General features: G+C 39.2%; 1 protein-coding gene across 2 annotated transcripts in view; it reads right to left on the minus strand.

Moving 5' to 3' along the window:
* Window positions 1–346: 346 nt before the first annotated feature.
* LOC128862656 (dendritic arbor reduction protein 1-like) overlaps window positions 347–16,039 on the minus strand; it is a 50,013-nt gene continuing 34,320 nt past the window's right edge. For both annotated transcript variants that reach the window (XM_054101327.1, XM_054101326.1), the window contains exon 3: window positions 347–2,361. In XM_054101327.1, the coding sequence (XP_053957302.1) occupies window positions 347–2,361 (2,015 nt within the window). The remainder of the gene's footprint in view (window positions 2,362–16,039) is intronic.

Here is a 16,039-nt window from a genome sequence, read left to right on the forward strand (position 1 = left end):
TGAGTGCGCTTAGTTCCACATCGAGCTCGGATTCGGTTTCATATTCTTCCATCTCGTAGTTTTCACCACCCAATGCCGCATCCTCTCCGGTCAGCTCACTGTCTTCGGGTGTTCCAGCACTTTCACCCCCCGGCGCATTTGTGGGAAAGGGGAAAGCCGTTGTCATAACTTCATCGTGTCTGCCGCGTAACGATAGCTCGGCTGTAGGCATCGTGTCCAGTGGCGTATTGGGTGAGAAGGGTGATGATAGTTTTGCGTGCCAGTCCTGCACCATCAGTGTTGGTGTATTCGTCGATGGCGGGGTGTATTCGGAGAAGGAATCATTCGATGATGAGTTACTTTCGCCCTACAAACTAGTGGCGCTGCTCGTCACAATGGGTAGATCACCGGAATGGAGCATATGGTGGGCTGTGTGATGGTGATGATGTTGTTGTTGTTGTGCAGCTGCTGCCGCCGCGGCTGCTGCAGCGGCCTGTTGCTGCTGTTGTTGCTGCTGCTGCTGGCTCAGCTTGGACTCTTTCTTGATGCGTTGCTTGAGATGCACTTTTGCGTGCCGCTTTTTCTCATCGGAGCGCGCAAATTTGCGTCCGCATATGTCGCAGGAAAAGGGTTTCTCGCCTGTGTGCGTACGAATGTGCGTTGTGAGGTGGTCTGAGCGACTGAAGGAGCGCATGCAAATGCGACACTGGAACGGCTTCTGGCCGGTGTGTATTCGTATGTGGCGGGTGAGCTCGTCAGAACGCGAAAAACGTCGATCGCAGTTTTCAACAGGGCAGGCGTATGGACGCTCGTGCACGGGTGTTTTACTCGGCCTGTTTGGGTACTTTCGTGGCTTAACCGGCACAAGTTTGAGTGGCATTGTGCTTTGTTGGTATACCTGCGAGAGAATTTCGTGGCCTTTGCTTGTTGATGGACTGTACTCGGCTAACTGCACGACGGAATAACCAGATTGGCTGCCTTGCGCCGTCGATGGCTGCATGAGATGTGGCGGTGTGGGGTCTGTGTAGGTTTCTTGCTTTGGAATGATGCCACCAACTACAGCGGAAGCTGCCACTGACGTTGCGGATGAAGGACCAGGTACAACCAATGACTGCTGCGCGCCATACTCAGCGGGCGAGTCCAGCCACTGGTACTTGGTCGTGGCAACGGATATTTGCTGGCGATACTGCTGCAATTCGTGGCTAGCCTGCGCCTGTTGCATATCAGAAAGGCTAGTGAAGCTGCTAGTGCTGCTATAGCTCGGTGGAGGTTGTTTTAGTATAATCGGCGAGCAATCCATATTGAGACCGAGCAGTTCGACATGTTGCGCTGCTGCACGTCCATCGTCGTAAGCGGTGTGCATATGATGCGAGGGTGAGGGCGTGGACGATGGTTGCGCCACAGCTTGTTGGGCGGCATAGTGAGCCTGAGCGGTACTTTGAGGGCCAGGGCCAAGTAAGCTAAATATGGGCGGCTGAAAGAGTGTTTTGTCGGGACTAGGCAAACCCCAACTGTTGCCAAGGCCAGCGGACGGTGGTGACATTTGGCCGGGCAGCACGCTCATCTGCGGCGAGCCGATTTGTTGCTGTTGCTGTGCAGCTTGCTGCTGCTGTTGTTGTTGGGTAGCTGCAGCGGCGGCCGCGGCCGCGGAATTCAAGCCGCTCATTGCTGTATTACCTGTAGTGGTGAAAATGCCACGATATGATATTTTGCCGCTATTGCTATTGCTAGTTGCATGCGTCTGTTGTTGTTGTTGTTGCTGCTGTTGTTGTTGGTGGTGGTGTTGCGCATGCTGTTGTTGTTGTTGTTGGTGGTGGGTGTGTTGTTGATGAAGGCTATGGGGCGAATGTTGATAGTGTGGGTGTTGTTGGTGGTGGAGTGTATGATGACTGTTGTGTTGCAGATGTTGCTGCTGCTGTTGTTGTTGTTGCTGTTGTTGTTGTAAGGCATTGTGGTGAGATATTTGGTTTAGCTGTTGTAAGTGATGTTGTTGCTGTTGATGTTGATACTGGTGTGGTGAATGTTGGCCGCTGTGTTGTTGCTGGTGATGTTGGTGTTGTGAGTGATGTTGTTGCTGTTGTTGTTGGTGATGCGATTGTGATTGTTGGTGGGACTGATGGTGATGGTGTTGTTGTGTATTGCTTTGTGTACTTGTATTTGTTGTATTATTACATAATGTTGTGCTTGTTGCTGTTGTTGTTGTTGTCTGATTCTGATTCTGACTTAGATGTGTAGGGTACATGGTACAACTATTATTACTTGTTTCTTCCTTGACAATTGCCAACGTTGGTGGTGTGCTGCGCTCTTCCTTCAATGGACTGCACAGCACAGGGCTGGTCGTGGGCTGGGGTTCGAGGGACAAGTCCTCGGACTCAATGGAACCTGCGAAATGAAAGAAAAAATAAGGCCTTATATTAGTAAGAACTCCTCTGTAGTTTACATGAAAGATAGTCATTCCACTCAAAGCTCAGTACGAAGAAAAAAATTATTTAAAGAACTGCTGGCGTCAGTAGTCAACCTTACCACTAGGAATTGTGGAAGTAACAGCAACACTTGATTTAAACATTTCTGCTTCTTGATTTAAAAATATTTGCAAAAGTTATATTCAAATCAATCGCTGCAATCGGATCTCCCTTGGACACATCGCCTAAACATTTTGCAATACCCATCCCAAGCTTGAGAAATTCTCCTACAAGCAAACGCCAAAAAAAAAAAAAGAAATCAGCTTACACACTCCATCCAGCTGTTCGTTACCAATTAATTTCGCTCACTTGTAACGAAAGAATCATTCAGCATTTTGCGCCCGCTTCCACAAAAAGATAACCAACCGTTGCAGCAAAGTGATTTCCGCGAATGCCGCCCAGTAGCTGCCGTCGGAACTACGTTCGACGAACTTGACTGCTCGAATTGACAAAAATCAAAACGCCAAAGCCAACAGCTACAAACGAACATACGTACATATGAGTAAAGTGGCTGCCAACCAGTCAGCTGGACTCTTCTCGATTCGCAAGAAATCATCACGGGAGGTCGGCAGCAGCAGCAGCAGCTTGAATTGCGACAAAAGAAAACGTAAAGCGCAAAGTAATTGGAGGGCGACAAAACAGTGGCACAAACAATAACAACAGCAACAAAAAAAAACCACAAAAACTATGGTGGCAGCAATGTTGATTGCAGAAAGAAGCAGCACCACCAAATGAGCAGAAAAAAGCGCGAATGTAGCACAGCTTTGGTGTGCAAAGAAGACTAATTACATTCCGAACACCGGTCTTTGGACACTCTTTTGTTTGCTGATACATTATATAGTGTGTTTTTATTTCGATTTCTTTTTGTACTGCATTTTCTTGCAATGTGTGCGGCGGCAGAATTTCTTCGACTCGAATTGATTGAGTTGCAATACGTTTTTAATGCGATGTGACAGCAATCCTGCGACGTTACTACTGTGGTCTTCATGTGAACACTTGTTTGAGTGACTGTAAGTGGAACCACATACGCATGTATGACCATAAGTATTGTTCAATGAAGTAGTCACATCCTCTGCTCTTCCTACCGCGGCGCGAAGAATTCAGAGAATGGGATTTCATCGCATTTTTAGTTCGTATTTTTTTACCATTTATTTGTTTACTTCTTTGGTGCGATTTTATACTATTATTATTGTAGTTTCACATGCTGTCGTTCTTATGTTTTTCTGCCGTTTTGATGTGTATGGCTCAAGTTGTTCTTGTTCTTGCTTTTTTTTGGAATTTGTGCTACGCTCATTTTAGGTTTGATCTATTTATATATTTGCGAAAGTAAGCTTCACAAAGATCAATTTATTGCATAATGATTTGCTCTGATGATGCATTCCTATAAATAGAACAAAATAAATACAAAAAAAGAAGAGGAAGCGGGGTGACTGAGGAAGTAGGGAAATTAATACCATCAACCACAGCGATTTTAACAAAAATAATAAGTCAATGGCGGATATTCCAAATAATCTCTTTGAACTACAGAGAGATCAGCAACCTACTAAAGCTCTCGAAACAGCGCATGATGAGAAGGACCTGAAGTCCAAGTATTCACATACTCTCTAGGCAGCAAGTTAACCAGCTCCATCAGGTGAATCTACCACCTAAGGGTGGTAACTAAATGAGTCATCTCTGGTAACGAAGAGACTGCTAACTTTACCACTGTTGCTACCGGCAAAAGAATTATGGGATACCTCTGAGTGGCTTAATAAAATCACCTATTTTAGTATTTGAACCTGCTCGTCCTTTAGTATGCACCAGCCAGTCTGGAGCAAAAGGACTGCTTGACTGCTGAAAAAGCAAGAAATTTCATTCGCGGACAAATAATATGGACTAAATATTGAAGAGGCGATGGTCGGCGTAGCCGAATGGTTAGTGCGTTACTACCATTGGGAAGTGCACGGGTTCGAAATTGCAAGCATGAAATATTAATTAATAGAAAAAGTTTTTACTAAGAGCGGTCGCCACTCAGCAGGGAATATTGCAAATGAGAGTAAACAGTCGATCTTTGTTCTTCGATTACATGAAAAACTGTACGTAAGGATATTGGCTTACGTGCCTATAAAATACAGCTCATGCAAGAGTTTGCCTAATTGGGCTCATTTAGATCTATCATTTAGCAGTTTTGGGAAAGTAGTCAAAAATTTGACTGATCGAATGGACCATGCAACTTGTGGCCGCCGGATATCGTATTCAAAAAATAAATTCCATGAAATTGTCTACCAGATTTTTAAAGGAAAAATCATTCCAACAATATTTCTGCTTTGTATTATCTTCTTAAGTTCTCGAGCTCTTAAAAACACCCTATATATGCGAAAATAACGGGAGTCAATTTTTACAGTTTACCATATTTTCCAAGGCTCTGAAGACGCCATGGAGCAAATTCAAGACAGTCTGATGAACTTACCAGGAAGGAGACTGAATTGGCCTCAACGGCACGCCCCTAACTGTTGTTAAAGGGGAATTGCAAAGTCCTGAAGACTCTTCGCCATTCAATTTCCAAACTCGTAACTCTGTTTACCGGTCATTGGACGATCGGCATACACGCAGAAAGGCTAGGTTTACCATTAAATTTCCATTGCAGAAGCTGTGGGGACCTTCCAGGGAAGGAGATTGTTAAGCACTTTCTCTGTAAATGTCCGAGTTTGACAGCTATACGATTAAGGTCACTGAGCGCTCGTTTTCTTCGACAGCCTGAGGCAGTGCGAGAACCTAAGTCCCATCATTATTTTCCATTACATCAACAGCTCTGATTGGCTGTAGATATGTACCTATTGGAGGTCTCATAATCGTATCAGAACTGCGATTTAGTGCTACTTGGGGAGTGCAAGAGTGGGACCTTTCATTTTCTTGCAAAACTACGGACCGGTTAGCGGCATGTGAGCGATCATTTTTGATCAGCCAAGCTAAATTACGAATATCTCTACTGCGTTCAGTAAAATTTCACACTAAAGAAAGCTTTTTATCCCTGCTACTACGTTAGGGTCTTTTGATGACCCAAATTGCATATAACATCACCGTATTTCTAACTGGTGGAATATATTTGAAAGTTCTTACTACTCAGTGCATCAATTGTTGAAATATACTGAATTCAAGTAGTTTTATCACCATTTTAGGCTTAGAAAATTGTTTATTGCAAGTGCTTACGCATATCATGTTCGGGTCATTTTATGACCCCTATCATATTTGTAAAACGAATAGTAAATATATAATGTAAAAAATTATAACTGTAAACGCATTCCAACATTCACAACAGAGAGGTGTTCCAGACGATGACTCTGCAACAGGGTCAATAATTTTTGTATTCAATAACAACGAAACTAAATACTTTCAGTTCTGTGCTAAATATTGTAGTGATCAGTTGCTATTGTAAATCTAAGATTACAGACGATAGATTTTGATAAAACATGGAATCTAGGCATACTGTAAGTATATAAAATCTACATTTTTTTTCTTAATTCATACTAGTATTTATACGGTAAAATTCGTTGTTGTATTTACTTGGCCATAATGTCAGCGTGGACAAATGACTGAGCATGACATTGGTGTATTCTTGAGTGACCTTGAAGACGATGCAAGTGATGATTGTGATGCTAATTTTGTAATTGAGGAAGACGAATGTTTATCTTCGGAACAGTCCATTTCCAGCGGCACAGAAGCCTTCACTTCATTGACCGTACCTAATAGCACAGAATTTTTTGATAAAGATCGGATGATAAAGTGGACAACAATACCTCCTTTGCAATGTCTAAGTCGTGCAGCAAGTGAAAATATTCTTCACGGAAAACCTGGAGTGACTTCTTATGTTATTCATCGTATTTTAAAAATTCGTGATACTTTTGATGTATGCCTTACAGAAGCTATGAAAAGGGATATAATTCACTACAGCAATTTGCAAGGAAGTGCTGTTTTCGAAAATTTTCAAGCTATAGATGCTACTGAGTTCGATGCTTACCTGGGACTTCTTATACTTATTGGTATTTATTTACAATATATTTTTCCTATTATAATTGTATAACGGACATATTATTCGTTTAGGAGTCTACCGGTCATACGGTGAAAGTCTTAACTCCCTGTGGGACGAGTTTCATGGACGTCCGTTTTCGAGAGCAATCATGTCTTTGGAGCGATTTAGCAATATTTGTCGTGTACTATATTAGTATTTGACGATAGGCAAAGATGAAGATCAGAACAAAGAGGAGATAAACTTGCTCCTATTCGCACATTAAAAATATTTTTGAACTGTACAAATTTGAATTTTCTCAATAAAAAAATGTGGGGTCGAAATAAGACCCGAACATAACATGTGTATTTTTTTTCTAACATAGTAGCAGGGTTATATAAACGAAAAATCAAACGGTCGCTGTGAATTTGGTGCCCGTGTTTGATATTTTATTTCATTGCTTGATTACATTCGAATTTTTTGTTTTTATTGTTTATAGAATGAGTTTGTAAGCCACCTATCATTAGGACCTTTCGCAGCTGGTGTGACGGCTTCAATTCTTCAAAGCTACAAATAATTTTGTTTCTGTTATCGCTATCACAGCTTACTCATGAGTGAGTAGTCAGGAAATTGTGTGGCGTAGGTCCAGGTTGAGTTTACGTCAACGAATAATCAAACTTCAATTATAAGCGCACCCACCGGGGTTTCGCGGAAACTTTTCAAAAATCACTAATTAATTCACATGCCTCTGATCGCCAATGGCTGATTCACTCACTGCCAAGTGCCTTTCTTGGGAAACTACCAGAAATTGCTGTGGCAATAATTTTTCGCAGAATTTGTTTAACGAATTTTGACGCGAAAGCAGTTCCAGGGCGAAATTTTGAGCGCCAGCAGCTCATATGCCATTTCCGACTTACGCAGACGAAAATAACGCGCCTTTCCACCCTTTGAAAATAGCTTGCATCGGAAGATTGTGTATTATGTGTGTATGTATGTATGTATGTGTGCATGTACATAATTGCTTATTACGCGTACAAACAAGCACAGGCACGAATATATTTAAATATTTCGAGTTGCAAATAAATTATTATGAATTGCCAAAATTGTATGGCTTATTTTCGGCTAATAAATATATCCTTTAGCTGCGTTGAGTTCATTGCGTCCAGTCGAGTGCATATGCTTTATTGCTCTTAATGTACTTTCAAATTTGCTGCGGAATCAGCCAACAACAAAAAATGACATGAAAAATGTGTTTAGCGTTGCCAAGTTTAGCGATTAAAAGCGACTTCATCATTGTCACCAAACACACAAACGAAAAAATTGCCTTTCTTATTTCAGTGAAATATTTCCAATTCCTAAGACGAAATAATGGAGCAAGACGACATGGAAATTGGCGGCTGGCTAAGTGCATTGTAGAACAAACAAAAAATAAAATAAAATATTAAAGTAAAATAAATAACACAAATACAGTGGGGCACATTTAAATGAGACAAGCCGCCGCGTGCTCAGTTGTTTTCGGCCACTTGGTGCACGCACGCACACATACATGCAAGCGCTGATTTGCGTTTGCTTGATGAAAAAAATATTCTTTTTTTATGCGCTACAACTTTTCCAAAAACAATACAATATTTTTAAATTGCGTGGGGACACCAAAGTTTTCTTTGGTTCGTTTTGTTTGTGTTGTTGTTGTCGTGGCCATTGCTGCTGCTGATTTTCGAAATTAAATGTTGTGTAAAATTTATGGTGACAGGAAATTTTTATGTGTTCGTAGCTAATAAAAATATTTTATACGATTTTTTGTTTTCTATTTTTTTAATTTTGTTGTTTTTTTTTGTGGAAATATGTACGTTTTTGTAATGAAAATGGTTTTTATTTGTGCGCTCAAATATATCTACTTATTATGGATCGTAAAAAGATATGATTTAGAAATATTAAGTAATTAATTGTTGTTGAATGCAGCGTTTTTTAATGAATAAACGAATTACAGTGTGGCTAATTTTAAAATTAAGTGCTAGCGAAACTGCGACAAAAACTGAAACTACGAGGAAACGGAAAACCTGACAAAAATAGCTGCCATAAAAAAGTGTAGGTGAAATAGCTGCGTTTTTGTGGTTTCACGTTGTTGTTAAAAAATCGATTTAATAATTTCGATTGACAGTGGCGCAGTGAGCGGTTAGCTAAAAATCAAGAATAGAGAGTGCCCGACGTCAAATTAGTGCAGTGTTGCCAACCCTTTAAAGAATAGATAAAATAAAGAATTGGCGCGTGCTCTTCTGTTAGATGTTTGGCCGAGCTCCTCCTCCTATTTATGGCGTGCGTCTTGAGGTTGTTGTGCAAATGGAGGCACCTGCAGTTTTAAGCCGACCCCGAACGGCAAATGGGTTTTTATGCAGATCTTTTTCGTGGCATAAACACACTCGGAGACTCGCCATTGTCTGCCGAAGGGCGACCGCTATTAGAAAAAAAGTTCTATCATTTTGTTGTTTCATACGCGGAGATTCCTCTCAACGTATTAGCTTTAATTATTCCGACGGTTTAGAAAAACAAAGAAAAATTGTTGAGTCTTCTCGTGAGGCCAAAGAAGTGTTTTAGGCCTTTTTTTTAAGTTAGTTGTATTCTTATTTTAGTTTTTAGTTTTAAGTTAAGTGACCTCGGCAGTCTAGCACAAGTGCACTAGCCTGCCTCCCAGAGGTTGTGGGTTCGAGCCCCACGTAAAGCACGGTCCTCGCACTTTTCCAAAATTACCTACTTCGCCTGTTTCTAAAAAAACAAAACAAAATAAAAACAAAAACAAAAATTCCTTTAATTCCATTCCTCAACCCCAAAAACTTATCCTTTCCATCCTTACTCCTGCACAATAAGCATTGTGGCTGCTAAAATAAAGAAAAACACACAGTTAAACATTGCATCAGTGGCCATCAGCAAGGGGAAGCGGACGGCCGCAGTAATAGCGCAGACACACGAAATTTAGCGAAGTCCTCAACCATCTGTGCGATCCTTCTGCCAGAAAAATGTGAGACACAGATGGCGCTCCAAGCAGTAAAAAAAAGTTTAGTTTAGTTCTTAATTCTCATAAGTTTTCAATGCCACGATGGATTTTTAAAGCTCTGTTTTTTTAGGATAGTCTACTTGAACAAAGTTACTAAGTTCTTTAAGTATATTAATTTAATAAAAATTTGGTATTTTCTTTTCTTTAAATGGAAAGTTGAGTTGTTTTTTTAAATCTAAAAGTAGGCAACACTGCAGTTGCGAAAGAGAGACTTGACTGCTTGAAGGAGAAGAACAAACTTGAAAAAAAATTTTAACAAAGCAATGAAATGTCACATACAAATAACACACGAAGAATTACCAACATCAACAATAAACGCAATCGCTGGGAATGTGATCAGATGCTAAAAAAGTAACTATAATTTGAATTGAAAAAAAAGTATATTTTACATAATTATATTTTTTAATTATTTTGCACATATAAAGGGTTTTCCAATAAGAGTTGTTATTTTGATATTCAAAGAAAAATGCTATTTTTTAATGTTTATTTCATTATAAAGAGGAAAGTATGCCGTTAATAGTGGAAAATAACATCAGGCAAATGACCACCATGACCTCGCTTACAGGACAACATCCTTTTCATGAAATTTTCCATAACCGAATTGCAAAGTGGCTGCCCTATGTCCTCGATAGCCTCACGAATTCCATCTTTGAGGTCTTGAACCGACCCTGGGCGGTTGGCGTAGACCTTCTCTTTCACGTGGCCACAAAGAAAAAAGTCACAAGGTGTTAAATCACAAGATCTCGGTGGCCAATTGTGATCACCTCTTCGAGAGATAACACTGTCCGGAAAATTTTCCCGTAAAATATCAATGATTTCGATTTCGTTGCTTGTGTGGCACGTGGTGCCGTCTTGTTGAAAATAAACGTTGTCCAGATCAATACCATCCAATTCCGGCCATAAAAAATCGTTCATCACCTCCCGATAGCGCAATCCATTCACCAATAACATCCCTTATTGGAATACCCTTCATTATATGTTTTGTATTATTATGAACACCAAATTTTAATTAAAAGAGGTTAATGAAATATGAGCAAGAAAGAACTAAACCTCCAGGCTAGAGCACAAAAAAAAGCTAAATCAAGTTACGAGAATGTTAATCTGGTCACACTGATCACCAATTGCACTAGTGAGACGTCACAAAAATCAGCTGATATTGTCAAGTTCACTGAGAGCAGAGTAATGGTACCACAATGCGCGCCAACTCATTATTCTTTACATCGCGGCGAAAAATAAATATCAACCAGTAGTTTTGACGTAAAAAAATTTTTTTTTTTTTAAAGAAGATCAACAATAAAATGCTTTCTAAACACCAAAAGCGAAGCAAGTTTTCGATGTTATTCAATTAGCTTCTCCTTTTTTTTCTTAAAAACTTTCAATCGCAATCAAGCGCCACTTCCTGCCACTTTAAGCGTCATTAATTGCTTTTTCATATAAAATGATAAGAATTAAAACGAAAGCGAAAAGCAATGGTCTAGTATATGCATACTAATTTCTGAAAAATCTTAACTCCACACCTCTTCCCCGCCACTTAGTGAGTCGTCATTGACGTGCCTAGGGAATGTTATAAAATTTGTATTTCCTTTCTCAAATGACTGCATCAATTAAATTCAATTTGTTGCTCTTTATATTCACATGTCTGCTGTTTCTTTTGATTTGTTTTACATCACAATGCAAAAAAAAAATTTAAATGGAATTAACAAGTGCGAGGATTTCTTGGCGAGAGCCGCGCGATATGTGAAATCGTGCCTTGAGCTCTTATGTCGGTATCAAATACATTCCTTAATTCAATTATGGAAAAACTTGTGTTTTTTGTTTTTTTTTGGTTTGGTATCATTACTTGCACGAGATCTATTCTAAAGAGCTGCATAGAATGTCAGCTGGTGATAATGCCATAATGCCTCCAGAACGTCTGTAGCAACATTGACACTGAACGGAAATGTTTAATAGTATACGAGTTACGATTAATTAGTACCGTTACGACTATGATACGACTTATAAACAGCAGTAGTTAAGGGATAAAGTTGATATGTAATTACATACAAATACATACATAATTATATCTACATACCTACGTCTGTGTAAATGGAACAAATGCCGGCATTTAGACAGCAGTCACTATTCACTAGACATTACATGTTGATGAGTTATTAGTGGGTATTAAACACCATTGCTGCCAAAGACTTCTGCATACATATTTCAAGCCATAAAGATTTGTGAAAAGAGTTTTATTACATATTTTTCAGATAAAAAAACATATAAAGTATGAGCGGTAAAAGGGTAAGTGGATCTCAAAGCAGTAAAATAATCAGCCGCCACAGCGGAATAGGTTGGTGGATGACTGCCATTTAGAAGTGCGCATGTGCTAAACCCTGGGTGCGAAACATCAATTGATAGAAAAAGAAAAATAAGACTCAGAGACCATTCCGGGATGAAAAAACCTTCATAAAATGAAAAAAGATATGAGATATAAAGGGTATTAAATAATAATTTTAGAATCATCACAGGAACTCTTACAGGGCATTGTAAACTGATTCATTATCTTACTAACCTGGGAATATACTTCAATGGCACTTGCAGGTACTATTATGAGGGGGAAAAACGCCAAGCATGTGCTGTCATTTTGGGACAGCGGGGCATGCACCAGGATAAAAAAATTTTACCACAGGAGGAAATAAAACTCAACAAAATTCCAAACTTTTCTAACAGATATCTTGCACGGCTGTCAAACCATGTAAATACGAATGCTATATGCTTATTAGACTCAAGTAATGAAACAATACGACTGAAGCGTAATCATATCTTAGACTTGCCATTTCTCTAATTTTGCTGAATTAAATTATTTATTCAACACTAAATAAAAAACAAAATACATAAGTTCCTATATGAAGATAAGCAACTCATTAGTACAATTGAAATTTAATACATTTAAGATCAAATATTAGAACAAATATCGTAATTTTATAAGTAGTTTTGCATTTGTGCAAATACTACCGCTGCTATTAGATTATAAGACCTAATTTGCTGAATATCATTATATTAAGATAGATTGCAAATAAAATACTTACACAAAAAAAAAAAACAAAAAACAAACTAGGACAAAGACTACAATGCATTGCGGAAGTTGGACTCAGATATGGACAAGTATAGATCTCTCAGGCCTCAGTGCTAAAGCCGCTCCTAATAATAATGGTAATAATTGCCACCGTGTCATCATTGTAAGCCAAAAATACGCGAATATGACCTGGAAAACTAATGAAGAGCTAAAGGATAAAGCAAAATGTTGTCCTGCCAACGAAAGCGAAATATCCAGGGCAACCGAAGAAACGTAAAGGAAAATGTTACCTAAATAAAAGTTTCTGAGTCCTAAGCTGACTAAGCAGTTCCTCATTTGTGTAGAGATAAGTGGTACATTTAAAGCTATGCAAATCCGACGCAAACCAAACTTTGTTCGATGCGATAGGAAAAGCTTCAGACGAAATTAGTGTATTAGTATATATTATGTTTTACTGTTATGTAGGAAGAAACAGGCTTCCTTATTTTTACAAAAAGTTTCAATGTACAATATATTAGTATTTTTGTTAAGTTTAATAAAACCTCACCAAAATATTTATTTCTCGAGCAAAAAGTACATCTATAGATCTGTAGATGGGCGCAATAAGAGGTCTAGACACCTCATTTACATCTCTTTAACCAATTTAATTCGGCCGCCGTAGCCGAATGGGTTGCTGCGTGATTACCATTCGGAATTCACAGAGAGGTCGTTGGTTCAAATCTCGGTGAAAGCAAAATTAATAAAAACATTTTTCTAATAGCGGTCGCCCCTCGGCAGGCAATGGCAAACCTCCGAGAGTATTTCTGCCATGAAAAAGCTCCTCATAAAAATATCTGCCGTTCGGAGTCGGCTTGAAACTGTAGGTCCCTCCATTTGTGGAACAACATCAAGCCGCACACCACAAATAGGAGGAGGAGCTCGGCCAAACACCTAACAGAAGTGTACGCGCCAATTATTTATTTTTTTTTAACCAATTTAACAAAATATAATAGGTCTATTTATAAGTTCGTGCGGTTTTACAACAGATGGCGTAACTTGATTATTATTCCATCGATCCACATTTCCAAACATTCATTGGAGAGCTACTGTCGTAAGCCACAAACGTCAGTATAAGTTTTTTATTTGAAGCGTAAACAACAATATTTTTACCACACTTGAAAATGTCGAATTTCGTGCCAAATAATGTGTTTTTGCGGGGAATTCTTCTTCATTATTTTAATATGAAGAAAAAAGCAGCCGAAAGTCATCGTATCTTGGTGGAAGTTTATGGTGAGCATGCTCTATCTGAGCGAACGTGCCAGAAGTGGTTTGCACGCTTTAAAAGTGGTGATTTTGGCTTGGAAGACGAAGAACGCGAGGGTGCGCCGCCAAAGTTCATGGATACCGAATTGGAGGAATTGCTCGATCAAGATCCGGCTCAAACGCAAGAAGAGGTTGCAAAAACTTTGGGAGTTGATCAATCAACCATTTCCAAACGTTTAAAAGCCATGGGAATGATCCGAAAGGTAGGCCATTGGGTGCCGTATGAATTGAAGCCAAGAGACGTTGAACGCCGTTTTATGGCATGCGAACAACTGCTTCAACGGCACAAAAGAAAGGGTTTTTTGCATCGAATTGTGACTGGCGATGAAAAGTGGGTCCATTACGACAATCCAAAACGTCGGGCAACGTATGGATACCCTGGCCATGCTTCAACATCGACGTCGGCGCAGAATATTCATGGCCTGAAGGTTATGCTGTGTATCTGGTGGGACCAGCTGGGTGTTGTGTATTATGAGCTACTGAAACCGAATGAAACGATTACGGGGGATGTCTACAGACGACAATTGATGCGTTTGAGCCGAGCACTGCGAGAAAAACGGCCGCAATACGCCGATAGACACGACAAAGTTATTTTGCAACATGACAATGCTCGGCCACATGTTGCACAAGTGGTCAAAACATACTTAGAAACGCTCAAATGGGATGTCCTACCCCACCCGCCGTATAGTCCAGACCTTGCGCCATCCGATTACTATCTCTTCCGATCGATGCAACATGGCCTGGCTGACCAGCACTTCCGTAATTACGATGAAGTCAAAAAATGGATCGATTCGTGGATTGCGGCAAAACCGACCGAATTTTTCACAAAGGGAATCCGTGAATTGCCAGAAAGATGGGAAAAAGTAGTAGTAAGCGATGGACAATATTTTGAATATTAAATTTGTAACCATTTTACGTCAATAAAGTTTCAAATTTCGAAAAAAACCGCACGAACTTATTCATAGTCCTATTACAAACATCTCCCAAACAAATAAAAAAAAAATCTGTAAAAAACTGTATTTTCTGCAATTAACAAGAATTTTGACGCAATTATCTTTAATGTGCAATAAAATATTGTTGCAATTAAGCGCATAGCATCCCATCATCTTTCCCAAATGTTCAGCAGCGCGCACGTATTTATGCATATTATTTTGAAAAAACTTAATTGAAATTAAAAAGCTGTTCGCTATTCTTTCCCAATGGAAAATCAGAATTTAACAGCTGCGATAAATATAGAAAAACATTTATTAAAGCTAAAAAAAATTAGATTGCCATTGTAGTCGTCAAGATCACTCGTAAACAGGCCAATCACTCAGAAATGCCAGGCGCAAATGTTTAAAAAAATTAACTATTGAATTTTCCAAAGATCTGGTACTTGTAAAAAGCGTTGCTACATTGTGATTATTGTTTTAACAATACAACAAATTTTATGTAATGAAAACATGAAGAACAACATGTTTTTACAAGAGCTTAAGTACTCTTAGCACAACACTAGAAAGGCATAAGTGCCTTTTCAGCGGTGCGCCAAAAGATATTGGAGCAAAAAAACAAAAAAAAAAAAAAATAAAAACACGAGAAAAAATAATAATAAAAAATTGGTGAAAAAAGAAGAAAAAAAGTAAGAATAAATGAGCAGGAACACATACACACATAAAAATTATGGCACGATCAGCCAAAAATTTACATTACTGTACAAAGTCCCTGCGCTGCTCTGCTAGAAAATTGGGCAAATATGTCCACGTCTACAAATCTATGCTTGTTTTATTTTAAGTTTGAATATTAACAAATACGTTTCAGCTATGCTCGACTGCCATAAATATGTACGCTCACCAAGTCTGCTGGTTATAGCTATGAGTTTGAAACTATAAAAACTCTATGAAAATCTTTAAAACTGGCAAACGGAGTCCAAATTGTTATAAAAAACGGAAGGGTTTTTTGAATGCTTGAGCCAAATATTTATGTGCGCAGCGGATTGCTTCACATCAGTTATAGGCTCGACGCTCGAAAATAAGGGTTGTTGCTAGGTGCCACTGTGCTGAAAAAGAGATAAAGCACGTTGAGGCGAACAACTTCTCATATGGATATAAGAGTGGGTTCGTGGCTTACTTTAGAGATCTGCATACGATTTCAGACTTTACTTGTAGCTAAAGTGCGTTGTTTCGTTATCAGTACATTCGAAACACACTGCCATTAACTACGGCTGAAGA

This window comes from Anastrepha ludens, chromosome 2, assembly GCF_028408465.1.
Source record: "Anastrepha ludens isolate Willacy chromosome 2, idAnaLude1.1, whole genome shotgun sequence".
Taxonomy (NCBI): Eukaryota; Metazoa; Arthropoda; class Insecta; order Diptera; family Tephritidae; genus Anastrepha; species Anastrepha ludens.